Source organism: Pezoporus flaviventris, unplaced genomic scaffold (genome assembly GCF_033815535.1).
Source record: "Pezoporus flaviventris isolate CSIRO_AGI_PZ_B2104156 unplaced genomic scaffold, CSIRO_AGI_Pfla_v1 ptg000036l, whole genome shotgun sequence".
NCBI lineage: Eukaryota > Metazoa > Chordata > Aves > Psittaciformes > Psittacidae > Pezoporus > Pezoporus flaviventris.
Window position 1 is genome coordinate 34,262,048 of NW_026892584.1, and position 13,283 is coordinate 34,275,330.

The 13,283-nt window shown below is 45.0% G+C and overlaps 1 protein-coding gene across 1 annotated transcript in view; it reads left to right on the plus strand.

Moving 5' to 3' along the window:
* LOC133274717 (ras and Rab interactor 3-like) overlaps positions 1–13,283 on the plus strand; it is a 159,482-nt gene that overhangs the window by 104,430 nt on the left and 41,769 nt on the right. Inside the window, exons 18-19 of the mRNA XM_061464254.1 lie at positions 7,162–7,348; positions 10,931–11,045. Of these exons, the coding sequence (XP_061320238.1) occupies positions 7,162–7,348; positions 10,931–11,045 (302 nt within the window). The remainder of the gene's footprint in view (positions 1–7,161; positions 7,349–10,930; positions 11,046–13,283) is intronic.

Sequence of the window (13,283 nt, forward strand, 5' to 3'; positions counted from 1 at the left end):
GCACCAGAGCTTAGCACAAGCTAAGTTATTCGGGCAGCAAGCTCCGCATTTTTGTGTAGAGCCTACTCCTGTGGATCAGCTAACATTCTTAAAGCTAGCTCAGCTATCCTTGCTGTGCTCTGCGGGCAGCAGTGCAAGTCCACACAGTTACTTCAGTGTGATGCTGGTCTATCAGACCTTCAAACAGAGTCCTGTACTGCATAAGACAGCAATCTGGTGTCGTGTGAGCAGAAAATTGTGGCCATTGCACCCTTTTCCCCAAGGACTGTAATAGCACTTGTTCATTTATGTGATTTCCCTTGTTAGTTTCTGTGACCAGGGAGGTGAGATCTTAGTAAGCTGGTGAGTGATTTAAGGGTACATGAGCTGTCCACACCTGATCCCCCTATGCCCATTAGTGGAGCTGCCAGACAGGGTGCTTGCCCCACTTTGATGTGAACATGGGCAGGCAGGGTCCAGCTGGGGAGAGGTGGACGCCTGCAGTCTGTGTGTGCCTTCACAGAAGCAAACAGCTTGAAAATGCCTGGCAGGTACAGAAAAGCTCACAGAAGTGATGCAGAACTTTGCTGCTGAAATTGAGGATGCCTGTAACAAAGTGGAAAACAGGCAGGTTTACCTTACCTTTTGGCAGCTGGAACAGCTGCTTCCTTGGCTGTTAGGCTTGATGCTTTCCAGGCTGAGCAGGAAATCTGGACATGCAGAGCATCAACTACAGGTTGAAGATCAAACAGACAAAGGGTGGACATAAAAGTGGAGTGGAAACAAGGAGAGCAGTGAGCAAGAGGAAGTACTCTGCCAACCACAGGTTGTCCACAGACCACAGTTTGAGATGCACAGCTTCCTGAGCTAAGTATTTGTCACCAGTATGGACCACTAACACAAGCGTTCTGCATGGTAGGAAGGGCTACTGAAACAGGCAAGCCTGCCTCATGGGACATACTGAGCCTGTCATGTCACTTCCATTATCAAATTTTCCTGTGGCTTGCTTAACACCCTACATCTTTTCCCTTTCCGTTTGCTTATCAGGCAACAAGAAACTTGTGTGTTGTTTCCGACTAAAGGGTGGCGATCAGTTGGGGGTCATCTATGGAGACCTCAAGAACTTTCTTCTCTTTCTGCTTTTTAGGGTTTTCGTTGTGTTTTTTTTTCCTGTTTGTTGGTTTGACTTTTGTCAGCTCTCTTGGCTCTATTATGAAAAAGTATTGAAGCCTGAATGTTCTGTGAAGCAGTGGTACACGTAGAAGTATTATACAAAGAATAATACGAAGAAGTGGTATACGAACAAATATTTGGTACACTAAATTACCTGTTATGCTGTGAGCTTTTCCATGTCCCACCTTGCTGCTGTCCCATCTTCCTGTTTTATGATGGAATGACACAAGAAGTTTGAAGATGATGGCCCTCTCCCTATAGCTAGGTTGTGTGCAGTGTCTCAATTCCACCACCTGCTGGAAGAAAGAAATGAGAATCCAGGAAGGTGACCCAAGACAGGTGCTAGGGGTAAATGAATCCTTCTCCTCCATCTTGGATTAATTTAAACTGAACTGATCAAGTGAGCAAAGACGGGCTGGCTTATGAGAATAATGAGAAGGCATCAAGAAGTGACCACATCTGAGATGGAAGCAAAATGAAGCTTAATGTGCTCTAGCTGGGGCATTGCATAACTTCCCGCCCAGTGAACTGAAAGTAACAGCATATGAATTCACATGTGTCTGAACAAAGATTTTTAATGAGTCTAATCAGAAGTTATTTCAAACCAAGGAAAGCATGGGTAGCTATGTATGTAGCCAGGGTCTAACTGATAGAACCTTATTGCATTTCTTTTTCTGCATGTGACTCTCTTCCTTCTCCAGTGTGCTGGCATCAGAACTTCATGCTCTTTTCAGCAGGAAGGTGGCTATGAAACAAAAGGGATACAGGGGTCTGCCTCTGTCACCAGTGACACAGAGCCCTGCAGCCAAGTCCAACTGGGTTGGTTGTGACATGGGATGTAAAACAGGGCTGTGAGTTTTCTGTCAGTTTTTTAATCTCAGCACCATCATCTGACCCATCTCCATGAAGCCCTGTACTGCCAACTCCCTCCTTTATCCACAAAAAATACCAGCATTGTCCGTCTACTTCCACCAGGACTGGTGTGTCAGCTTCAGGAGCTTCTATCTTTTCCTCCTGCTTCACATGCTCCTCGTAAACTATGTTGCTGTGCATAAAGTACTTCAGACACAAGTGGCTTGCCCTGAACGATATAATTTCAGATACCAGGTGGCTTTGGAGCAAAAAGTTGCTTTTCACTTAGAACATGGAATTTATGGCCATTTGTCCATCTTTCTCCCTCAGCAGCAAGCTAGGTGGCACACATTTGAAGATCTGTTGTGCCTGCTCTGCTATAACTATACCAGATACCAGAGTATTGAGGATAGCACACCAAGTCCTTGCTCTTGCTCTGACTTGATGTCGTCTAATATTCAGGGGGAGGGGAAACAAAAAAGCAATAAAACATAAAAATAGAAAACTAGCTTCTAGTTCTTACACCTGGTTTATTTAAACAACGCTAAGGCCCTCAGCCTTCACTTACCATTGTACTACAGAGCATTTGGTTTCTGATTTGATTTAATAACCCCGATGCATCTTCTCTGATCTGGTGAGAGGCAGAAGCTGCAAATAGGCAGAAGTGAAGAATTCATCTGACAGTGCCTGTTGCTGTTGCACACGGTTTCTGTGTGTCTCAGCTGCCTCGGGGTGATCAGCAGAGCCAGGAAGTGTCAGCAAGTTTGTGGCAGTACTTCTGAAGTCCCTTGCAAAGGTATGCCCAGATCTGAACCTGCATGAAATTCAGTGGTTTATATCCCCTTGCAGTTCTGATGATTTCTGGGAATATGCAGCTGCCAAGTGTGGCTCTTAATTTCTAAAGCAATCAGTTATGGTGGTGCCATTACTTCAGTGTACAGTCACTGTGCAATAATTCAAATCGCCATTGTCATTATTATTACTTCCAACCATCAACCTAATACTTTCTGCCAAACTGGAGCAGGTGTGTGAATGTCATCACTGTGCAATTAATTAACCTGCATTCCAGTCAGTATGCAACACACAGCTCCCTGCATCCCAGACGAGTTAAGTTTAGCAGAGCGGATGCAGAATTTAAAAGTACTTTGCAGTAAGAACGCAATCAAATAAGAAATGAAAGCCAGGCAGCTCTAGGGCCAGCTTTTCAGCTTCACATCACGCCTGACAAAAACGAGCACCTGCCTGTATCAGTCCAAGGGTTTTCCAGGACTGTGGGAGAAGGAGGATAGAGTTGCATGTTATTTCTGAAAACCATGAGTTTAGAAATCATCTGATGCATGAATTCTGAGTGAGTGAAACAGCAAAGGCCAGCTGCTCACCTCAGTGCCCCACAAATCCCTTCCACTGGCAGCACAGCAAGAACCTGGGAGCTGCCTGGGCTCCCTCCTCTCTGTGCAGATACAGAGCTACAGCAGAGCCAGATTAAATTGCTGGATTAAGCAGTCCCACAGCCCAGCATCTGGACCTTTGTGACAGCTGTGCCTAGGAAAGAAGTCAAGTATTGGTGCTATAACTGCGTCAACTGGCATGTCATGGGTCACAGCGTTACAGCTAGAAAAGATCTGTTAAGTCATTCACTCCCACTCTTAGCCAGTGCAGGATTTGACTCAAAGTGTTTGCTACTGCTCTTAACACAGTATTTTAAGAGATCTGGGCAATGCAATCCTTCTCCCCTTCTCTTGGGAACTACATCATCTAAATTGCTGCCAGGAAGCGGCTAGTCTACCATTCCCCTGTTTTAACATGATCCCGTTAATGACTCTTCATGCCTTTCCTGTCTACCAAGGCCTTCCCCTTCACTGAGCAGTCCTTTCCTTCCTTTGGACTGGAACAATAGCCTGCAGGCTTTCTTCTGGGCTGGCTTTTGAGAGGAGGATACCCTGCACCAGGACTCTCATTTCTGAGGGTCCCCAAAAGGCTGGGTTCCTGTTCTGCCAAAAAGCCTCATCCACTGCCCTTAATTATCTGCACTGAAAGACCCCACACACTCAAATCATGAGATGTTTCCATTAAGACAAATATTCTCAGGTTCTTATTTTTTTTATCTTGTACGTCTATATTTGGAATTATTTTCTATTTTTTATCTGTTCTCCAAAACTTAGACAATGGGCCCTGTGTGCAGTCATATGTGTTGGAAGGGCAGCTCTGTTATTTTTCTTCACCAGTCTGTTGTTGCCAAACCTGCATTGCTGCTGTGAACAGGACTCCAGACAAGGTGACTGGGCTGAGCACCTCTCTGCCTGCATCAAACCTGGGCTCCCCCATGAGGAATACCATACCAGTGTCACTACATGCCCGGTGCTCACCAGGTCCAAGCTGCTTTGTATTATTTCCTTATCTTTGTTGATATCCCTCATTTCCCTCCAGAAAATGGGATTCCTGAGCATCAGTGCTTTGCTGGCCCTTTTCACCTTACATAACTGATGGGTATCAATTCAATTCAGCATCACTGGAGCTCTTGCAGTGCATATCACCTTCTGGTTCTGCAGTAAGACGTTATCAGCATTAATTTGATTTTGATCTGGGCTTCACACATCATTGGCAAGATCAGATTCATGCTTGTGTAATTTCGGGAGTAGCTTTTGCTACTTTGCTTTTAGTGTTATGAAACATTTCATTATAACTCACCTTTCTTTTTCTTCAGCTTGTTACTTCTTTCCCAAGTATGAACGTTGTCATCCAACACAGGTTTTCCTTTCACATGGTTACTAAGCATTTCTTTTGGTTTCTTCTGTAAAGAAAGAAGCGGAGAGATGAATCAGGTTAACTTCCTTTGCTGCTTTACTCTATATGGCCAGATGATACCGATTAAAATCATATGCTGTTGCATCAGAAAGAAATTTCCTCACCTGTGTGACAAGCTGGGCTTTTATCACAAGCAAAGAGAGTGTTTCACTTATTTCTGTTTGCTTTTTTAAGCATAGCTCTCTCATTCTCACTGTCTTGGCTATAATCTTGAAAATGAGTTGATTAAAATCAAGCTTCTCTGGACTGATACACTGAGTCAGCAACTGGGATTGCAAAGGAAAAGGAACATGTATTTTCTAAGGAAGCTGTCTCTGTAGGGTTGCAAAAGAAAAAAAAACTACTAAAAATAAAATTTCACTGTTGGTTTGGGGATTTGAAAGTCTGTTTTTATCAAAAATAACTTTTGGGATAAGCATATTGCGTTAGGCAAGGCCTTTGAAAGCACTCTGTTTTAGTAGTTTAAGTCTGATCTTATTTGAAATGTACAGCTTTAAGATCTGTATCTTTACAAGGGAAAAGGCAAAGTCTTGAAGTAAGACCCCATAAAAAGTGAGTCCTCCCCTTTTCAGCTCTGATACCTAAGCAGTAAAACTGGTACAGAAAAAAACATGTTTTGTGTAAGTTCTTCATTTTCTTGACTTTTAAGATCAACTAATCAAATGAGAAGCCCACATCCATGAGATGTAGCCTTATCCAGTAGCATTCTTTTGACCAGACCTTTCAGCACAAATATTTCCACTGACAGTGGTAAGCACGTACATAAATACTTTGTTGAATCAGTGGCATAGCTATAAACCAGCTTTTAATACCAGTCTGCCAACAGACTGCAGGAACTAAAAATAAATAGAATCAGTTCTTTGTGTCTCTGATCAGAGCAGGAATCTAAAGGAGTGTCCCAGATCTTTAATGTTCTCAACAGCATAGTTTCTGTATTCTTATGTCTTGTAAAGCTGAGAATAAGCTCTGAGACATAAGGTGTGACTGGGCATTGCTAACATGCGGTGCTGCAGGATAGCCCTTCTCTTGTCACTCAACACCTCCCATGCATCTTTTTGGAGCTTACAATTGTTGCTTTAGAACTGGCCAAAATTACAAATGTGGCAGGAAAAAGCAAAATCAAGTCTTCATTTCCTGCCTCCTGAAGGTCCCTCTGGTGTTTCTCTGCATTTACTCTGCTCCCTTCCATTCCCCACCCTTGGTTCAGGGAAAGGGTTTTCTATGTCTGTGTCCTTTGAGTCTTGCCTGGCAAGACACGCTGTGTCATTGTAAGCAACCTACGGCTGTTTGCAGTGATGCACCCTGAATTATTCTTCTGCTGCAGATCAGCCTTTGGGAATCGGCAAGGATAGCTATTCTGCAGTGGATAACTTGCTGCTGAATGCATCGTAACACATTCTCCCTCTTCCTTCTGTACTCTGTGATTCACAATGGAGATGGAGGATTTTGCCCACCACCATGAGAGGGCACAGCTGGCTCCCTGTGGAGGGCTGGAGGAGCATCCCCCTCTGCAATCATCAGCATCAGCACAGAATCACCAGTGGAGATGGGGAGTTCTCAGTGTTATTTTTAAACAATGAGATGTCTAGGTCTGCCTTTTTGTAGACTACATAAGCTGGACACAGGGGTGGCTGCCAAAATGCAAAAGCAGCTGATGGTGCCTCTAGCTACTCTGCAGGCTTGCTCTGAGAGGAAGTGGGGAAAGATACCACACTGGTGACCATCATGCAGGGAGCCCATCACAGCTCCTGTGTGATCAGAAAATCACTGATAGTGGCAGGGGCACAAGGTGAGCTGCAGGCTGCCTGGCCCCTGCACACCTCAGACAGATGCTGTGGCAGGGGGGGATGTGTGTATTCCCAGCGGATGGCAAGGTCTTTGGCCTTTTTCCTCTGCTGCATCACTCCCTTTGAAGCCATGAAACACTGCTTTGACCCTCTAGCTGGAGGATAGGGTCCAGGGGACAAGCATGCTCTGTCTTCTACAGTGCTGGCTGTCCCTGTACATCCCTTACCTCTGTCTCTGGGTACCTGTGCTTTGGCAATGTAGATAGATGAGCTGAAACAAGCAGACCTCAGCACAGAGCACCCTGCAAGCCTGTGGCCTGAAACCCAAGTGTGCATCATCACCATGAGGCTATAGTCCTTAGGATGGGGTGTATCTGCATCAAGGCCTGCGCACGTAGTTTGCCTCTGTTGTTGCAAGGTGTCTGTGGTCTGATGCCCCTCGAGGAATTCTCCTGGTGTGTAAGTGCCTCTGTGTGTGCCTGTGTGTTTGCATTTACAGTCCTTACTCCCCCCAGGTTTTCCATTTGCAGTTCTGCTTACAAAGGACTCCCTTGCTGTGTTTCAGCTGTATCACAGATTCCAGCAAGGATGGAAAAGAGACACATCTCTGTCAGGCCGCTGCCCTGCAAAACTGCCTCCCACTTACAGGGATCAGCATCCTTGACAAACTCATCAAGACCTGTTCTGTCTGGCTTCAGCTGAATATGAACCGGGAAAGGGCTGGGGTGATACTTGGCAAAGAAACAGCCGGGGTAAGTCCAAAGCGGTTTCAGTTCAGACAATCACGTTTCCTGTCTTTGGTGGAGCTGGTTAGGAGAGCAGCACTTTTTTTCGTGTGGAAGCAAAAATACTCAGCAGACTGTTCTCTGATTCCATTAGCTTTTGATGCTTTAGCCACTCACAATAGCGCAAGACATACAATGGCATGTCTTGCCATTCATGGAGATGCCTTCCCATTCCCCATCATGCTCTTGGCTACACTAATTTAGAGTAATAAAAATTAGATTCCCTGAAGAAAAGGCCCCTAAATTCTGGGAACTGCTGGGAGTCATTCTTACTGCAATCTGGCCCTCATAAGCTGAGTGCTAGAAAATGGCAGACTCATGCAAAGCTCAGAGCTTGCTTAAGGAAAACAGCTCTGTAGGAAAGGGAGCTTCCCATTCCTGGGGTCTTGGAGGTAAGCCATGGCAGGGAGTGGGTATCCTGGTCAGGTCTGTGGATGGCAGGTGCAAATGACCTGAGCTGATGCCGAAGCACAAGGGGAATTCACTCATTCCTGCTCCTTGAGGAGGTTTGGACCTGTAGCTCAGCTGAGTCAGTCTATCCAAGGGCTAAAAGCTGGCACAGCCAAGTGCTAACCTCCATGGGACTTGCCTGATCAACCTAGACTGTACAGTGCACCTTACCCTGAAATTCTCAGACAAGTTGAGCGAATTGTCCTCTTTGTTTTCCTGCACTGACTGTAAAGGGAGACCTGGGTGACTGTCTCTGATGTAGCAGTGTATGGCCCCAAGCCTCCTCGGTCAGGGCCTTCTCAGTCCTGCAGGCAGGGCTATTCCACACTTCTGGAATAGCTCTGGGGATAAACCTTGCCTCTCTTCCCCCTGCTCGCGCCTTCCTCAGGCATGGTCTCCAGCTGTGGCTTGAAACAGGCAGAAGAGCTGATGTATCAGAGGTGTGCCATGGCAAACGCAGGCTCTCCTGCCCACTCTGAGCAATCCTGAAGCTGAATCAGCACTGCAGCTTTCCCGCCACTGACGAAAATGGAAGAGACTGGTTTGTGTACCAGCCCTGGCCCAGGCGGTAGGGTTAGGTACAGCTCAGAAAACCCACCTCCCTCCCATCTGAACAGCCATGGTCCAATTCTAGCCCTTTGGAGCCATGGCAACCAGTCGTGACCATCAGGAAAATAGAAGTGATTCATTTCCAGGTTTCACTTCTTTCATTGCTTACCTTTAATTTCAGATGAAGCACTTGACCAGTGCTATGTGAGATAGCGCGGACTGAGACCCAGGGTCATGGTAGCCTCTTGAGGGGTGTTAGAGGGACAATGCTAACACATGGGTGGTAGGACCTGGTGAAGAGGGAGCCTCTACAGCTTTTTCCTACCTGCAGTATTTTCCATGATGCAGGTGGGGGGTGCCCTGCTTTAGATGTAGGCCAGCTTCAGGCATGTGCTTGTTTGCCATGTATGTATTTGCATTTTCTCTGCAGTGCTGGTGGACCTGAGCCCATGGGCATCCATTTCTCATAAATGGCAGAGGCCAAGATGATGGCACTGTGAGAGATTGTGAAGCTGCTTTAAAACCACATGGTTAGCATGGGTGCTTCAGAGTGACAGGAGATGCCCTTATGAGTGGGGCTCGTGCAAAGAACGGTTCTGGCTTCTAGACAACACTTTTAATTCCTCTGTCCAAGAAATTAATGTTTCCTTGATAGATTTCCACTGCATTGTAATTGATAAATGATTTTACCAACTCACAGTTTTTCTGTCTAGTTTTAATATCCAGAGTCCAGAATTAGCCCAAATTTTAAATTCAGTTTTTTATAAGAGTGCCTTGACTTTCTCCTGCCAAAATCTGCTATCAAAGACCAGATAAAAGTGAAGATTACTTTGTCTTTATATCTGTGGTTTCAAGGTACAAGCTAAAAATATCCTTGACAATGAGCTTTAATTAGGAACCCACTCAGGAGCTCATACAATATAAAGAATGAGATTTTTTTTTTTTTATTTCTTCCTTTATATTTTTGTCTTCTTTTTTTCCTTTCTTTCGTTTTCTTTTGCCTTCTGTCTTTTCTTCTTTCTTCCTCATTTCTCATTTTGTTCTAATTTCTTTATTCTTTCCTCCTCCTTCTTTTTTCCTTTTTCTCTTTCTCCTTTTCCTTTTTGGTGGGAACCAATAGGTACAGTGCTTCTACTGGTTCCAATTAAAGTCTCAGGGGCTTCTTCTTAACGATGTGTATGAACACATGAAGGGAGGGCACACAGAAGACTGAGCCAGACCGTTCTCGGTGGTATGCAGTGAAAGGATGAGGTGCAGTGGGCCCAACTTGAAACACACAAAAATCTTTTTAAATACTAAGAAAAGCTTTTTTTACTGTCAGGGTGATCGAACACTGGAACAGGTTGTCCAAGAGGCTGTAGAGTCTCCATCCTTGGAGATATTAAAAGTCTGTCAAGACACAGCCCTGAGTGACTTGCTGTAGTTGATTCATCTTTGAGCATGGTGGTTGGCCTGGATGATATCCAGAGTTTCTTCCAGCCACATCTGCTCTGTGATTTTGGGACCAGCCAATACACTGAAGTCAGTGCTGCCACCCAGAGGGATCTTCGACAAGCTGGGGAGACAAGGCTGGCAGAAACCTTCCAAAATTCAACAGGGCAAAGGCGCAGCTCTGCCCCAGGGAGACAGACCCCTGGCAGTGACCTGGGCTGGCACTGCCTGCCTGTGCAGCGCTGTGGGAAAGGCCCTGCAGGGGTGGTGGGCAGTGAGCTGGGCACAGACCGACTGAGGAGAGGCTGTGGGACCAGGGTTTGCACAGCAGCACCCTGGTACCTGCAGGGAGGTCATGGAGAAGATGGAGCCAAGCTCTGCTCAGCACTGCATGGTGGGTGGACAAGAGGTGACATTGAAACCAGAGGGGTTCAGATTGAGTACAGGGAAACACTTTCTCCCTCTGAAGACAGTAAGAGGTGGGATATGTCTGGAGAGGCTGTGTGGTCTCCCCTCCTGCAGGTTCTCCAGACCTGTCTGGACAAAGCCCTGAGCAACCCACTCTGGCCTCCTGTCTTCAGCCAGGTGTTGGACAAGAGCCATCTTGGGGTCCCTGCCAGCCTGAATGATCTGGTCCCATGACAGAACTTTGCCATGAGACACATGGCCAACAGGGCCTTTGGCCTTATGTTCCACTCATGGACATTTGAATCCATTCTGTCTCATAGTACAAGGAATTTCTTGCTTTAGACCTGGACTGGGACATTCTAAGGTGAATTGTTTGTGATTTAGAGCATATATGTAAGGAGCATCACTTGACAAATTGTGGGTGTAGCTTTATACTCTTCAGTTAGTGAAATAGTTTGCCTTAGGCTTAAGTGGGACATCGGTAATGCATAGAAATTTTGCTGGCTCCTTTGCGGATCTGAATTTCACAGATGAAATGCCCCTTTATTCATTATTTTTGTCATGTAAAGTTCAACCAAGTGGAATGAAGCTGAAGTAACATCATTTAAAGGTGGATTGTACTGATAAAAACCTTCACTGCCAATAATCGAAAATAAAGTTCAGAAGTTCACATAGTGTAGCTAAGCTCTTAATTCTTTTCTCCTTTTTCAGATATTTTTGGTTAGGAAAGAGGGTAATGTGAACAACATGGTCCTTGCAGTCCGCCTACCAGTGCAGAATGAGGTTCCCGGTGTGCTGGAGTACAACATTAAAGAAGAAAAATCAAGTAAGTTCTTTACCTTCTTTTGGTCTCGTTCTGGATATTGTACTGAATCCTCTTGTGATCACCAGTATTTATGTAATCTTACTTGCAATGAGCAGGTTCCTCTTGTGACTGACAGCAGATCTTGTTTTTACAGTGTAGTTCAGTTAGTATTTCCTGCAGCTCCTTTACCTCAGCTCCCCTGTGGTTCTGCACCTTGTGGTATCATTTACAGACTTGCAACAGGAAAATAAATTACCCCCAGATGAGCAGGCTGGGGCTTTGATCAAGGGCATGGGACTGCCTTTCACCAGGTGGAAGTCCTGAGGAAAGCCCAGGGCCCTGACAGACTAAGCCCTGTTAACTCAAAACTGTCTATTTCTGCCACTGAATTTGAGACCCACCAGGCATCTGACATCTGCTGCATTCCCTTTTCATGCACCTCATACAGTCATATGGAACAACCGGTTACTCCTAAACCGTCTGACTGTTTTCAGTGTACCACTGTTCCTGGGAAGCACCTGGGTCTTCCTGTTGGTGGTATCAATGCTGTTCCTGATCAGACAGCCATCTGTCACAAGCAAGCAAAAATCAACCAAGCTCATAGTCAGCCATTTCTGATGCAACCCTCAGTGTAAGTGGATATGTAAAGTGTATGATTTCCACTTTCCAAAACATATATGCAAACATGAGATCTTTAGGATATTCATACAAACATGCATTTGAAAGAGTTCATCAAAATAATTACATACTATTTATTCATAAAAACACATTCAAACCCTCTGACACTGAGCTCTGCCCCAAAACCAGCTCCCTGGGGTATACATTTTACTCTCTGCTAAAACACTTGTGTTTCCACTGACAATACTGTGACTTATTTCTCCCCCCTTGATAGTTGCTCAAATGAATTTTTTACCTTTTCATATGTTTCTTTGCATCATAAACAGACTTTAAAGCCAGAGGGAAAAGTGACTCTCTTATTCTGCTCTGATCTCAAGCACAGACCACAGGCTGCCACAGTGTTGCTCCTGCACAGAGCGCAGCTCCCTGCCTGGCTGCTGCATACCCCCAGGAAAGCTTTTCTCTCTCATCTGCGCACACCTTGAAGCACACAATTGCAGAGGTGGCACACGTGTTCAGTATTCCTGCATGAGGGCAGGAATAGCAAACCTTTTGCCACAACTTCTGGTGTCCAGATTAAGAATAAAAGGGTAAAGGTTAGCTGCAGGGTAGGGAAGCTTTTTTCTTTACTTATTTGAAGTTGACCTAAGGCTTAGGTTTTGCATGGTGGGGAATTGGGTTTTGATGATTAAAATTTTCCCTTGGATAAAAGTTTAAAAAATGAATCCTACCTAAAAATGTCATTTATAGAAGAGTTACTTCTCGATTTGTGTCCCGTCCTATTTCTTTGAGGGCAGGCAAAGTAAAATGTAGTACAAAAATTTCACTGTGAGCTAGCCTAGCTAGAAAGACTTTTCTGCTGTGTTTTTCAAACCTACTTGCTTGCTATTTCTAACTTATCACTAACTCAGTGCAAAGGATGTGTTGAGAGACACAGCTTTCTGGTAGGAACAGAAACCCTCCTGATAGCTATGTCATCTGCATGAAGTGGAGTAGACCCAGTGTCCCTCAAAAGGAGCAGCTATAAGTCACCTGCCATTTAAGAATCCCCTTTTCCAGCTCTATCGGGGACAAGCAGCTTTGGTTTTGCTGGCCTGCTCTTAGTATTTCCTTTCTGAGTTGACACATAAGAAATGATCTGTCTAATGTGCCCCATGGAGAACTGTCTGTCCCTTTCTGAGAGCTGACTCCTTGTAAGGAGTTTGAGGAAGCGGAAACAAGTTCTTTTCCCTTTTACCTTGGTTCAGCTCATTAGTCTCCACAGACTTGATGCGTTCAAATGCAAACTGAAAGCTGAATTTGCTGTGACACATAGAGTTCAGATTTTACAGAGATCCTTTCTTCCAGTTAAAATTTAGGTTGCAATCCATCCTAGCTTACTATTTTGGAGTACCTTCCCAGCTTTTTCTCGTCCTTCTCATGAGGACTCGGTGAAATCTCAGCTTCACAAGTGATACAAAGTAGGATGTGCTATCCGTGGAAGTGACATAATGGCTCTGTTCGATCTCTACAGTGATGTCCATCTCTTATTTCTACCATCTGCAGCTTTAAATAGCAAGTTTTACTGCTCAGCTCTTTGTAAAAGCCATTCTCATCCCATCCTACTTTTCAGATAGTATCTGAGGAGCTTCTCCCCAGTAT